This window comes from Cicer arietinum, chromosome 8 (genome assembly GCF_000331145.2).
Source record: "Cicer arietinum cultivar CDC Frontier isolate Library 1 chromosome 8, Cicar.CDCFrontier_v2.0, whole genome shotgun sequence".
In the NCBI taxonomy this organism is placed as follows: Eukaryota; Viridiplantae; Streptophyta; class Magnoliopsida; order Fabales; family Fabaceae; genus Cicer; species Cicer arietinum.
Window position 1 is genome coordinate 1,832,586 of NC_021167.2, and position 13,398 is coordinate 1,845,983.

The 13,398-nt window shown below is 29.1% G+C and overlaps 2 protein-coding genes across 4 annotated transcripts; one reads left to right on the forward strand and one right to left on the reverse strand.

Moving 5' to 3' along the window:
- The first annotated feature begins 6,471 nt into the window (after window positions 1-6,471).
- On the forward strand, window positions 6,472-8,828 carry LOC101500291 (remorin-like). Of its 2 annotated transcripts, none has more exons than XM_004511532.4 (5): window positions 6,472-6,916; window positions 7,227-7,301; window positions 7,403-7,490; window positions 8,148-8,229; window positions 8,493-8,828. In XM_004511532.4, exons 1-5 carry the CDS (start codon window positions 6,754-6,756, stop codon window positions 8,691-8,693), a joined length of 609 nt encoding a protein of 202 aa, XP_004511589.1. In that variant the 5' UTR covers window positions 6,472-6,753; the 3' UTR covers window positions 8,694-8,828. The 2 variants fall into 2 exon arrangements, with proteins under 2 accessions (XP_004511589.1, XP_004511588.1); XM_004511531.4 differs by having other exon boundaries at window positions 6,475-6,916; window positions 7,227-7,307.
- A 692-nt stretch (window positions 8,829-9,520) lies between these two features.
- LOC101500813 (transcription initiation factor IIE subunit beta-like) lies at window positions 9,521-13,128 on the reverse strand. Of its 2 annotated transcripts, none has more exons than XM_004511534.4 (5): window positions 12,971-13,128; window positions 12,406-12,627; window positions 11,065-11,196; window positions 10,822-10,938; window positions 9,521-10,420 (listed from the first exon to the last, which is right to left on the reverse strand). In XM_004511534.4, exons 2-5 carry the CDS (start codon window positions 12,625-12,627, stop codon window positions 10,079-10,081), a joined length of 813 nt encoding a protein of 270 aa, XP_004511591.1. In that variant the 5' UTR covers window positions 12,971-13,128; the 3' UTR covers window positions 9,521-10,078. The 2 variants fall into 2 exon arrangements, with proteins under 2 accessions (XP_004511591.1, XP_004511590.1); XM_004511533.4 differs by having other exon boundaries at window positions 12,908-13,047.
- Window positions 13,129-13,398: the final 270 nt, after the last annotated feature.

Genomic DNA, 13,398 nt, shown 5'->3' on the forward strand with positions numbered 1-13,398 from the left:
AGATAATATACCTCTATCTCGTGGAGTTCTAATCCTCACCATCAAATTAAAATGGAAACAAACTTTTTTAGGTTTATAATTAGTTACTATTGATATTAGGATACATGATTTTGTGGTTTGCACCAAACTGCATTACTATGTAGGAACTAATTCGACATGTCAACTAATTTGGACAAAAACAAAGACCTTGAAATTAATTTAAAAAAATCAATTATGTCGTGTTAATACCTCATAGTTAATTTTGTCCACCTAAAATTAATGTCCATGTATGTTCTCTTTTTTTTTTATGACTCTCATGTCCAATATACATCATGTCACGGAAGGTATATTCACCCTAACGCACTTGACTTGTGATTTTAATGATTTATGAAGTAGGCTCAACAATCATTATCAAAGTGAACATCAGAAAACAAAATGTTACTAGTAGTAGTACTAGCTGCTATACCTAGTTTTAAAATCAAACTCTTTGCTGTCAGAAGAATATAAATATATACACAACCAAATTCTTTTATGACATGTGTGACTTTGGTTTTGTCATAATCCAAGGTTCATCCATTCAGGAATTATTCACTATTTTTGGGATCCTTTCCTTCCACCTCAAGAATTCTAATTTTTTTTAAGGCTCTCTTTAAATTTGCAAGGGAGGGGGAAAACGACTTTAAAGAAAGCAGAAATATATATAGATAATTTTTTTTATTTTTTAAGAGAATAATTTTATAGAAATCAATAAGAAAATGCATATGATTATGATCTTTTTAACTTGTAGAGTATTATAACAATATAAAAATTATTTAATGTATTTGTCTAAATCTTCCGATACAATTTTTTAGTTGAGAAATTTTAATTATAAATAAAAATAAATATTTTAAAACTCACCTTCTAAACCTCTTAATTTATTCCTTTTTTTTTTTGTTCCAAAATCTTCTTCTTAAGCGTTGCCTATGGAACTACAATAAAATTAATTTAGTTATTATTAACCTAATGGCAGGGTAATGGCATATCTAAAATTATTTGATTTACTATAGTTAATACTCTCGTGAATATGTTTTTTTTTTAGAACTTTAGATATAGTAAATCTCACTTTTTCTCATTCAGTAGCGTGACTACAATGTGGTATGGATCAATGAAGCTATGGAATATGAATAATATAGTTTATAGAAAGAAAAATAATTAGCATCAACTTTATTTCTTTTCAGTTGAAATTTAACACACTGGAATGATGAAGTTGTGTGTATAAAAACATAAACACGAGAGACAACAGAAGGAAGCATCGAGAATTAATTTGATATCTTTTAATTTATAATACACCATAATAAGATTATCTTTAAATAAACTGTTTATTTGTGATTCAACAGTAATTGTGTGATACAGAAAAATATCAAATCCAAATTCATTATTGGATCTCCCATGGACTCTACAAGGTCCATGACAAATTATTGATATTATATTTTGAATAAATTTATTACTCACCTCAATATTTAAATACTATACTTTTATGTTTATATTAAATTTCAAGTTTATCTTCTACTTCATTTATAAAAATAATATTCAATAAAAAAATATATTCTGGATATTTTAAAAATAAAAATAAAATAAAATTGTAAACTTTTTACATTAAAAATCTTTAAAAATTAACATAATAGTGTCGATTATCCTACACTACCTTCGATATTTTATTACAATTTAAAAAATATATTAAATTTTATAGTTGTAGAATCTATATTTGCGTCAGAGGCCGACATTAATTTTTTTGACAAATCAATTATAAATTCTTCTGAACTTTTGAAGTTAAAAAATCAGTATTCTTGATTTTTTGTTATTTAAAATATTTTAGAATATAAATTTATTATGAATATTTATTTTTATAAAAATTTGAAATTTTGAATATTTTCAAAAATAAAATATTCGGAACCTAAGATATATTTTGAATTTTCAAATAAATGAAAATTTTGGAAAAAGGACGTATTATAAAAATTTAAAATTAATAAATATTCAAAATTGTAGAAAATATAATTAATTGTTTTATAAAAAAAACACATGTTGGAGTTGTAAGTTGTAAGCTTCCATGCACTTATCTTCTCATTTCAATAATTTCGATAAAAGTTGTTTCGATTCTTTTAATTTAACAAAAAATTAATATCCCAAATTTTTCTGTTTTTAAAAAACTCATAAATAAAATAATAAAAAGGTTATTTTATAATTTTAATAAATTTGTAGCAGAGAAAAGATTAGGTATTGAAGTATCAAATAGATTCCTCTCACATTTGTTTCTCAAGCATTATAATAGAAACACAGAAACGAACGAAAATCACCTTAATTAATGAAAAAAAATCGAGCAACTCCAGTGTCAAAAAGAGAAGCAAGGAAAAAGAAATGATAAAAGAAAAAAGAAAAAGGAAAGAAAAAAGAGCCGAAAAATAAAGATCACGTGTTATACACCCAAAAGTGTAAAGCTCTCGCGTGACGAAAGAGACCCTACGCTGCCTATGCTCTCTTTTTATTTTTATTCTTTATTGGTAGTAAATAACCAATTCACTCTTCCATAAATTAATCTATAAAATTTACAAATTATAATATTTTAGAAATTGTAAAATATTTATCAAAGTATTACTTCATAAATTGTTTTATAAAAAAAACACATGTTGGAGTTGTAAGTTGTAAGCTTCCATGCACTTATCTTCTCATTTCAATAATTTCGATAAAAGTTGTTTCGATTCTTTTAATTTAACAAAAAATTAATATCCCAAATTTTTCTGTTTTTAAAAAACTCATAAATAAAATAATAAAAAGGTTATTTTATAATTTTAATAAATTTGTAGCAGAGAAAAGATTAGGTATTGAAGTATCAAATAGATTCCTCTCACATTTGTTTCTCAAGCATTATAATAGAAACACAGAAACGAACGAAAATCACCTTAATTAATGAAAAAAAATCGAGCAACTCCAGTGTCAAAAAGAGAAGCAAGGAAAAAGAAATGATAAAAGAAAAAAGAAAAAGGAAAGAAAAAAGAGCCGAAAAATAAAGATCACGTGTTATACACCCAAAAGTGTAAAGCTCTCGCGTGACGAAAGAGACCCTACGCTGCCTATGCTCTCTTTTTATTTTTATTCTTTATTGGTAGTAAATAACCAATTCACTCTTCCATAAATTAATCTATAAAATTTACAAATTATAATATTTTAGAAATTGTAAAATATTTATCAAAGTTTTTCTTCATAAATCATTATATATTATAATATGATATATTAATTGAATACATGATATATTTACGTTATTTTAAATTATTGATTTATTATTAAAGATTAATTTATTTATAAAATTTGATCATCTTAAATAAAAATTTATCAATAATTATAATTATACATATAATAATTGCAGATAAAAAATTGGTCTATGAAAAACTTTAATGTTATAAGCTAGACAAATTATTTTATGTTGTGATATCAAATTATAGCGTCACATATTTAATAAATATGTTATATTATAATTTTTATCGATAAAATTTTATAAATTAATTATTTCAATTGACATTTTACTATTTTAAAAATCAATATACTTGTCAAATTGCAAAATTAAGTAACTAATTTTGTGAAGCTTACGACTTCAAAGACAATTTTATTTATTCATTTTTCTTTAAATACAAACTATGTTCTCTATTATTTTTGTTAGGTGTGAAATACATCAATCAAAATTCCATTTTTATTTCATTTTTATTTCATAAGTATGTGAATAACTATGTTTCAGAAGTATACGAAATGGACAATGAACAGCAAGAATGTTGAGTTTGGAATTTTAGAATTGAACCACAAATCTAAAGCACATATTAGCTATAGCTTTTGGCTCATAGGAAGAGATGAAGTTTCAAATTAATATTTTGTATCTTTCCCCTTGGACATGCATGGAATTTCTTTTAGAAACAAGATTAAAAAATATACATATTTTGCACAATATTTTAAAATTTGGTTGAATTGAAATTGAAATGGTTTACATTTAGATTATTTGAACAGTTCAAATTATAATTTTCTCTTAATTCGAACTATTTAAAGCAGTATAAATTTAAAAGTGAGGTGTTCAATGTTAATTTAGTTTTTAAAATACTGGTTAATATTGTATAACTATTTTAAAGTTTGTTCTCTTTTTTGTCATATAATTTTGTCTTTTTTTGTTTTCTTTTCATTTTTAATTAAAAAAAAATATTGCGACCTTTTACACTATTAATCCTTGTTAAAAAAATAATAATATCACGGCATACAAAAAAGGGCCAAATCATCAGCCCATGTCAAAATTTTGAAAAATATATATTGAAAAACTTAAATTGAAACATAATTTGTTTACATACTCAAAACTTTAAGTTTTTCAAAACACATTACTATTTTTTTGAATAAAAAATAATTAAGTGACTGAAAAACTAGGTACAGATAAAATTTTCCTTGGAAGCCCTTTACACGGGCTACTCTTATAGATGAAATGCAGGCCCATTTCTCCCTCTTAGAAGAAATGTCTCGTGGATTTCTTATTTTTAATAACATTATTCACTGCGTCCAACAAAAACTGAGGGAGTTATTTTTTAAAGTCGTTATAATAGATCCATAAATGGTAAAATTGATTGGTTCACATTTATTGATGGTGTAAAATTAATTTACACTTATAATATATAATCATTGCACTTTCTTCTTTTCATAAATTAAAAGAATTTATATTGTAAATTAATTTTACTCCAACGTGCAATAAAAATTAGATAGTTTAAAAAAAAACACTTACAATATATTCTTAAATAATAAAATAATTGATTAACATCCGTAAATAGTGTAAAATTATTTTATATCGTTAACGTATAACAATTACCCTCTTTTCTTCTTATTCTCTCTAGATTAAGAAACTTAAAACTATGAGTTCTAAATTTTAGATAAAATGCTAAACTTGCTAAGTAGGGGGTGTTTATAAATGCAACAAGAAAATTAATTTATGTTGTTTTCATTAAAAAAAAAGACACATATATTGTTAGTACAAATGTTCAATCTATAAAAACAAACAAAAAAAAGGTACAAACTTGTTCAAAATTAATTAACTAATTCATACAGGTTAATTAAGAAAAGCATAATCTATATAATCAAACTAATGTCATACTCCAACAATGTAAAGCAAAACTTGAAGAAGCGAGGTCGAAATTAATTAAGCCGATAAAAAAATAAAAAGATGATTCTTATCGGTGAAGAAAACATTGGTGTCTTGGTCTAGTTGATGATGATGAGTGAAGGAAGTGTCTTTGTTGTCATTAATCCTCTCATTGCTGCTAATTAAATTCCAATGTGAATGTGACCCTTTTGTGGAAGAAGCAAGTTTTTTCTCAAGCCTTCGCTTTCTAACATAATCTTCCGGAATGAACACATCCATCTTATCTTACTTCTAAGATAAAGGTGTGAAACTAAATGTAATATTATTAGTAAAGATGTGGAACATGATGTTTATATGCCTATGTTACTATGTACGAGACTATTAATTAATGAGACAAGATAGTGGAATACCAGGGGCGTTTGTACCATGTTTCGGTTAAACTGGTAGCTAATAGATTATTCTGTACGAAATTATATAGGGCTTTCACTTTCTTTCTTTTTTTTTTTATCAACATATTGGGCCTTCAGCTAAATGTTTTTGGTCATGACCTTATGGGCCTTTTGGGGCCCAACACTCTAAAACTGTTGGTCGGTTAAGAAGATAATATAATGAAATCGCTACCTATATAGTGATTGATAGAAGAACACGTGTGATACCAATCAATGGATGGATCGAAAAAAAATTGTAAATCTTAATGTGTGAGGTTAAGTGTCAAATATGGTGACAGAAGCCTGGATAGTGATTAAATATTATATTTTTTCACACTACATATATACATTTCAGAATAGAAAAGAACTAATACGAAAATTGCTCAAAAGAATAAATCACCAATTGGAATAGCTTGAGTAACGATTAGTCAAAGAAACAACAACGCCAAATGGGAATTGATGTATAATTCATGGTTGCTTGTTTAAGAAAACTTGCATTATGATTTAATTCAATTCCGGAGAAACTCTTGTGTTGTGTCATAATTATACTTGAATCTTATGATGTTCATAGTCCTCAATAAAAAATACACACTTCATGTTCATAAGCTTAAATCTCTAAAATTGACAAAAGGTTGACACAAATATTAATAGGGACATTATGATGTACATTAAAAATTCAATATTTTGATGTATTACTCCATGCTTATGAGAGTAAAAAATTGTTTAGCAATGTAGGTGTATGTACATTAAACTACTGAAACATCAAGAATACATAAACAAAAATGAGAATTGAGAATGTTAACAATAGAATTAAAAAAATGTAGTAAATGAAATTAACAGCTATAGAAAAACAAGGGAAATTTAGAAATACATTTCATATATCATAGGACATAGGTCGTAACTACTAAAAAATACAAGAAGGAGACTGTGATGTATTTGTTTTGGGGCCTAACATGAAACTTCCCTATTCCCCTACGTTTGTCAAACAAAAGCCACCCTGTCAAGTTACTTAACATCACCACCTAGTTATTTCCAAATTCCAACAAGGAACATTTTCTTCTACTTAATTAGTACCATTTTTGCTCTTTGCTTAGTTGCTATATATTCAAAGTTTAATACAATCATAATATTCATTAACCCTTGTCATAAACCAATTAGCTATCTTTCTTTGCTATTATCAACCAACTTTTGAAGAAAACAGAAAAAATCATGGGAGAAGAAGATTCCAACATCAACAAAACCGAACCAGAGTCTCTCGACTCTGTTCCTGAAGAGAATTTCACTATTCAGGAAAATGAGTCAGAGAAACCAAATACTCTAAACACTATCAACCATGAATCTAATGAACTCGTCGCTTCTTCACTTGATCCGAGTAGTTATCTCACTCTTCTAACCAAATTTTACATATCTAATACTTAACAACGTGATTAAAGACATATTTTATCTTTATTCGTCTCTTAATTCTATCCTATTTGAGTTTTACACTTTTGAGTATTTTATATTTAATGATTTAAGGTGTGGTCAGTACTTAAAGATATGAAATTTTTTGTACAATTTATTATTTAAAACAATATTGGTTGATTTTATTATTTTCATTCATATAGGCAAGAATGAATTTGTATAGTCTATATATAGTACTTTCATTTATTTATTTATTCAACCCATCATGTTTTTTCATACAGAAGTTGTAGATCATGCTGATAGTAAGGAAACAGGGGAGCATGATGATAAAAAAGATACTACTAGGGACTCAACTGGTAGAGGTCATTTTCTAAAATTTTAGTATAATTTTTTTTTGTATGCATAATAGATAGGTAATTTTTATTTAATTTTTCATTTTATTTCATGATTTCATCAGATGCTGGGCTTACAAGAATTGTAACAGAGAAAAGATTGGCTTTAATTAAAGCATGGGAAGAAAGTGAAAAGACAAAAGCAGAAAACAGGCAAGTGACCATCATATAACATAATCTATTAAATTAAATCTATGACTATCTTACTGTTCTTATAAATACACACCCTTCATGTTTCAATTTGATACTTTTAAGAATGAATTTATCTTCACTCATTTATCAGGCATCCTATTATCCTATTATTTTAGTAAGAAATTGCTTATATGTGTGTGTGGACCACAAAATATGATTTATTTTTTTGCCAATATTTAAATCTCGATAGTTTATGTTTTTTTAATTAGGAAATATAAATCACTTATCTATCTTAGATTTTCTGCAAGTTCATTATATCTTTTTTCTTTTTTCTGCAAATTCATTAGAAACGTGTTTAGCAAGAAAACGTTGGTGTACAATTTTGACGTGTATACTAGTTTGAAGCTATTTGACTATAATTACAAAACTTTGCCATTAAGAATTGTTACAAGTAAGTTAATTGTTGAGTAATTTTGTTTTCTAAAACATCGTTTTATTTCATATGAAATTTCTTTGGCATTTGCATGACTTTGAAGTGTGGAATGGACCTTGAAAAATTGAAACTAGTTTAAAATTAATGCATACTTCACTTGCATAACATACCCATTTAGATAAAATTTTCAATTTCCCTATCCATTTTGAAAACTAAGCTTGATGAAAGTTGAAACTTTCACACAGGGCATACAAGAAACAATCTGCTGTTGTATTGTGGGAAGAAAGCAGGAAAGCATCTATAGAAGCACAACTCAAGAAATTTGAGGTGATTAACTCATGGATTTATGCATGTAAATAGTTGTCATAAGTAGCCACTGAGGGGTTGGAACTTATTTAATGCATCAATGAGACTGTTTTTCTTTTAAAAGATTAGTATTTTGAAATAAAATATAAATAAAAATAATATCGAAAAAGTTGATGTATGTGATCTTAATTTTTAATCAGATATATCAATTTTTCTGATTACTACTTTTGTTTATATTTCATTATGGATAGATTAGTTATTTCACTTATTTGTTACTTAAACAGGACAAATTGGAAAGAAAGAAGGTTGAGTATGTTGAAAAAATGAAAAATGAAATAGCTGAAATCCATCAGTATGCTGAAGAGAAAAGGGCAATTGTTGAGGCTCAAAAAGGGGAAGAAATTCTTGAACTAGAGGAGACAGCTTCAAAGTTTCGTAGCCGTGGAGTCGTACCAAGGAAATTTTTTGGATGCTTTAGCGGTTAAGTTTTTTCAACCAAAATATGAAGGACTAAGTTCCTGGTTAAGTGATATGTTCAATTATGTATACCTTTAAAGAGTGGTTTGTTCCTATATGTAATGTTTGAGTTAACAAAAAGATTTCACATTTTACAATCAACATATTTCGATTTAACAGTATCAATATAAGAGAAAATACCACATGCAACTCACGTCACATAGACTTGCAATCCCATTGGCATTGAAAAAACTTGATGTAATTTTATTTTGACTATAAACAATGAACAGTACAAAATTAAAAAAGCCGTTAAACAAAAAAATAGAATATTAAACTTTTTCTGCTTAAAAATTTAGTTTAGATATTATCAACTTTTCAACATACTAATTTTTCAACTACTACTTTTGTTTATACTTCATTCAAAATAGTATTTTGCTACCTCTATTCCACACCTAGAACATCACAACCTCCTCCCCAAAGATGAGTCAGACGATCTAGTATTTTTCCCTTTCTAAGCACCATGCAAGCTTTAAGCTTACAAAAAGGAAGGGATCCCAACCCCTTGTTGCAGGTTGAACTTCCCCCAATTTTCCTTTAGATCTTTTAGGTAATCGTTATACTCTATCAATGTTTCTCAAAATTTCAGATTTAGAGATTCTAATTAATAGATCTAAAGAGAATGACTGGGCATGATGAGTTCAACAGCCTATAGCCATCAAAATGCAAAATCAAATTACTTAATGATGTGCAAGCTGATGAGGTGAGATGTCACTTGGTCTGCCTCGTCCGCATTAAACTTAACCAAATCTTGATGGGATCTGTGAATAGTCTATTTCTCATGAGAGGGACTAAAAAGTTGCATTCGTAAACATTTTTATTTCCTTATTTTGAAGTACTTCAAACATAGCCATAATGCAAATTTACATGCAAGTGTTGTGCGTAGAATATTCAAAGTTACATGCAGGTGTTTTAACATTATGATCCATACAAATGTTCAACAAACTGACAGCACTCTGAAAATTGTGATACTCTTAATTCTCACCAACAAACTCACTATTCATTTCCAGAAGTAGAACATATGAATGAGAACGACCATTTTCTGCCTTTTGTTTGAACAATACAACCTTGAGTTAAGAAAAACCATCAGAAGAGGGGCTCTGGCCACCTTTTCCCTTTTGCTTAAGAATCTTGATTAAGCCTCGAAGGATTACCCTGAATTTGCAATGAGCCCTCCGCTCTGAAAAATTGTTTCTCCAACAAAATGGATACTTCCAAAACCAGAGGCAGTAAGCTAATACAATTAAAAAAGATATATCCTTATAGACAATGTGGAGACTCTCTAAAGACATTATCAATTTTACGCCACTAGATGAACTATGAGAATTCGCCCAACACGCACTATGAGTTCCTTAAGTTAGGAATTGTTTAAGTTCTGAAAAAGCTCCGGAAGATGGGCATTAGTCAGCTTGGTCCTCTTAGTGATTTCACTCTTCTTCTTCTTAGGTTTAGGTTTGGTTGAAATGCCTTCCATTTGTGCTGCACTCCTCCTCTTTGCAGTGTTAGTAGCAGGCTTCATACCATTTTTTTGGAGATCCCTCTCTATATCAATCATATCCCGTGGCAATTCAATCCCACGAAAAAGCTGTTTTAGGTCATCATCCACCTTAATGGGGACTTTAGGATCATTAGGGTAGGCAATGTCTTCCTGTGAATCAAAGTTGGACAGCAGCCAAATCTCCCTTGCAGCTTTCAAAGCCTATAAACTGAAAGCTTTATGAGATCTTATTTCAATGAAAAACCAATTATATAACTAAATTTTGACTATTCACCGCCTCTAAAAACCATCACCACGTACCACAGCAAGTCATTGGAGAGTACATAGATGTTGCAGATTAAGGAAATAGTTCACTTTTTCAACAAAAAACATACGAAAACAGTTCACATTGTAAAACTCTAAGCAGCAGAAACACAAAAAGTATGATCTTTCAGTGAAGGAGACACATCTACAACTGTCAAAACCAAGCTACATCTGGGACTGTCAAGGCGAGACTAATTCTCTAGGGAGAGTTAGGCATATATCTATGATTAAATTTCACCAATATTTCAGAAAAACAAATGACAAGAAATTAATTAAATCAATTAAAACAAATAATTTACCTGTAAGTCCTCCATCACAGTTGGGTACGAATCCTTTAGGTCAATAACAGCAATGCCCTCTGGAAATTTGCGTATCAGGAAAAGCAGCTCTTTTTTGTCCCTAAGGGCATGTTTCGACTATAGACCAAAGGCAATGTAATAAGTTTTGAACCAAAATAATGGTATAAGGGAAGAGGACGTTATTGTCAAAGTGAACAAAATTGAACACATGAAGGTTTGCATATATGCAAGAATAAAAGTTACCTTGTAAGAGAATCTTTCTCCATCAAATCTTACTTTTGGATTTTTCCTCATACTGTCAAAAACATCTTTGTTAGCTTTCATGTCCACATAGCATGCTTCATTTATTTGATCCAACGTTAAAGCCTGCCGAGTCTGTTTAGCAAACACAAGAACAAGCACAAAGTAAGTATCCATGACAACTTGTGCATACCCGTCAACCTTCAAGAGAGGCAGGGGATTCGCTGAGAAGGTGTTTTGACCACCAATCAGAATGATCATTGGCCACAACATAGCTTACAGATGACTAACATAAAAAAATATTTATACATCATGTACAGCGAGAAGCACTGCCGATATTTTACTGAACAGTAATGTGAGTTTGAAATTAAGCTTTTATAAATAATAACCAAGGACTGTTGATGTTAAAGTGAAAGCTGTTTCTGATAATCATAAGATGTAACGGGACTATATATTTGCATGAAAGGAGGTAAATTCTCCAATATCCGTTGATGATTTTTATTAATACCAAGTTAATGGTTGATTTCTACGAGAAAACGCAATGACCAAAGGTGATCCATAGAATTAGTCCTATTGAAAATTATTGGGTACAAGAAACAATTCCAGTAAAGGTCCCTCTTGTGATAAAAGGAATTGCCAGCGTTGACCTCACATATAACTTATATACAACTTCAGTTTCTTCTCCAAGGTTTTAAAAGACTATATCGTGACTGTAATATCAAAGTTTTTGATATCTTTGCATCAGCATAGTAACGGCAATTGCAGCTGCATAAGTAATATTTGAGTGAAATTTTCTTCAAAACTAAGATGACATCACGGCCACAATTTAAAGCCTCACTCTGCTTTAAATCCAATTTTAACCTAAGTAGCACTAAAACTTCACATTGAAAACATGTTAGTGTCCGACATCGACATGACACACATAGTTACATTCAATCACTTCCATTATCTTAAACTAATACTATTGTCAACGTGTCAGTCAGTTTGGTGTTTGAATGCAATTTCCTGCAAAACTAAGATCACAAAGCAGCCACAGTTTAAAGCATCATTTTTCTTTGCTTTATATCCAATTTTAACCTAAGTAGCACCGACACTTCAGATTGAAAACATGTCAAGTGTCCAAAATCATCATGACACACATGGTTACATTCGATCACTTCCGTTATCTTCAACTATTACTGGTGTCAACGTGTTGGTATCATGTTTGGTGTCTGTGTTTCATAGCTATAAGTATTTTACTCAAAGATGAAAAAACAGTACCCCAAGGTATTCATCCAACTTCATTCACAAAAATAGTATTAAGATGTCGGTGTTTTATGATCATCATATATATTAGGGCAGTACCTCATAAAGGATAGCAATAACACGCTTCATTTGAGCTCCAACAGGTGCTTTGCGTATACTGTTAATGACTTGAAGTCTCTCCGTATCAGATGAGAATTTGACAGGAACAGGAGGGTTTGACGCAGATACAGATGAAGCCTTGCTCGCTGCTATGCTCGATAGTGTTGTTTGACATTTCTCTTGCTGTTTTTTGAATCTATCTAACTTCCCTTGCAACGCCATCTGATTGATATTCAAAACAATCAATCAATCCTAGGGTTTCACTTATATAGAAGCCAAATCAACTAAGCAACGAACACAGACAACAATAACAAATATTTATATATTGAAATTCTCTTTGTTTGGATAATTTAAACCTAATTCTCGATCCAATTTTGAAAACAGGTTCAAACAAAATCTACCAAATAGGTGAAATTTGATTTTCGTAAATCGAAGTTGCAAATTGGCAACCATGAAAAGGGATATTATAATAGAATTGAAAGTTACGAGCACATATCCAAACCTAATAAGTAATCGGTAGAATATGTATTGCGAATTGAATTTGAGAGATAAGAAGAAAGATAACCGTGTGAGTCCGTCACAGATTTTTCTCCTCCGTAATCAATGAAGAACGGAAGTGTTTCCAGCGCTATTAATAATTCACCAAATTAGTCGGCTCACTAAATGGGCCGGGCCCAGCAAACCGGGTCGGTCGGCTCTATTTGAGTGTATGGAATTACTTTGTCAGGAAAAAAATATATGCATATTATATATATTCATATTTTAAGGTAAAACATTTTTTCTTAACAATTTTTTTTGGTAAAGATTTTTTATTGACATGTTAACCGTACACTAAAACATTTATATGATTGGTAGGGATCGACTACATATTTAAATTTATATATATTAAAAAATATATAATATTGCATTAAAATTATGTTGGTGTTACCGATGAAATAGATATATGTCTAAATATTTTGAAAAAAAATAGCTCATCGATATCATATAAATAAG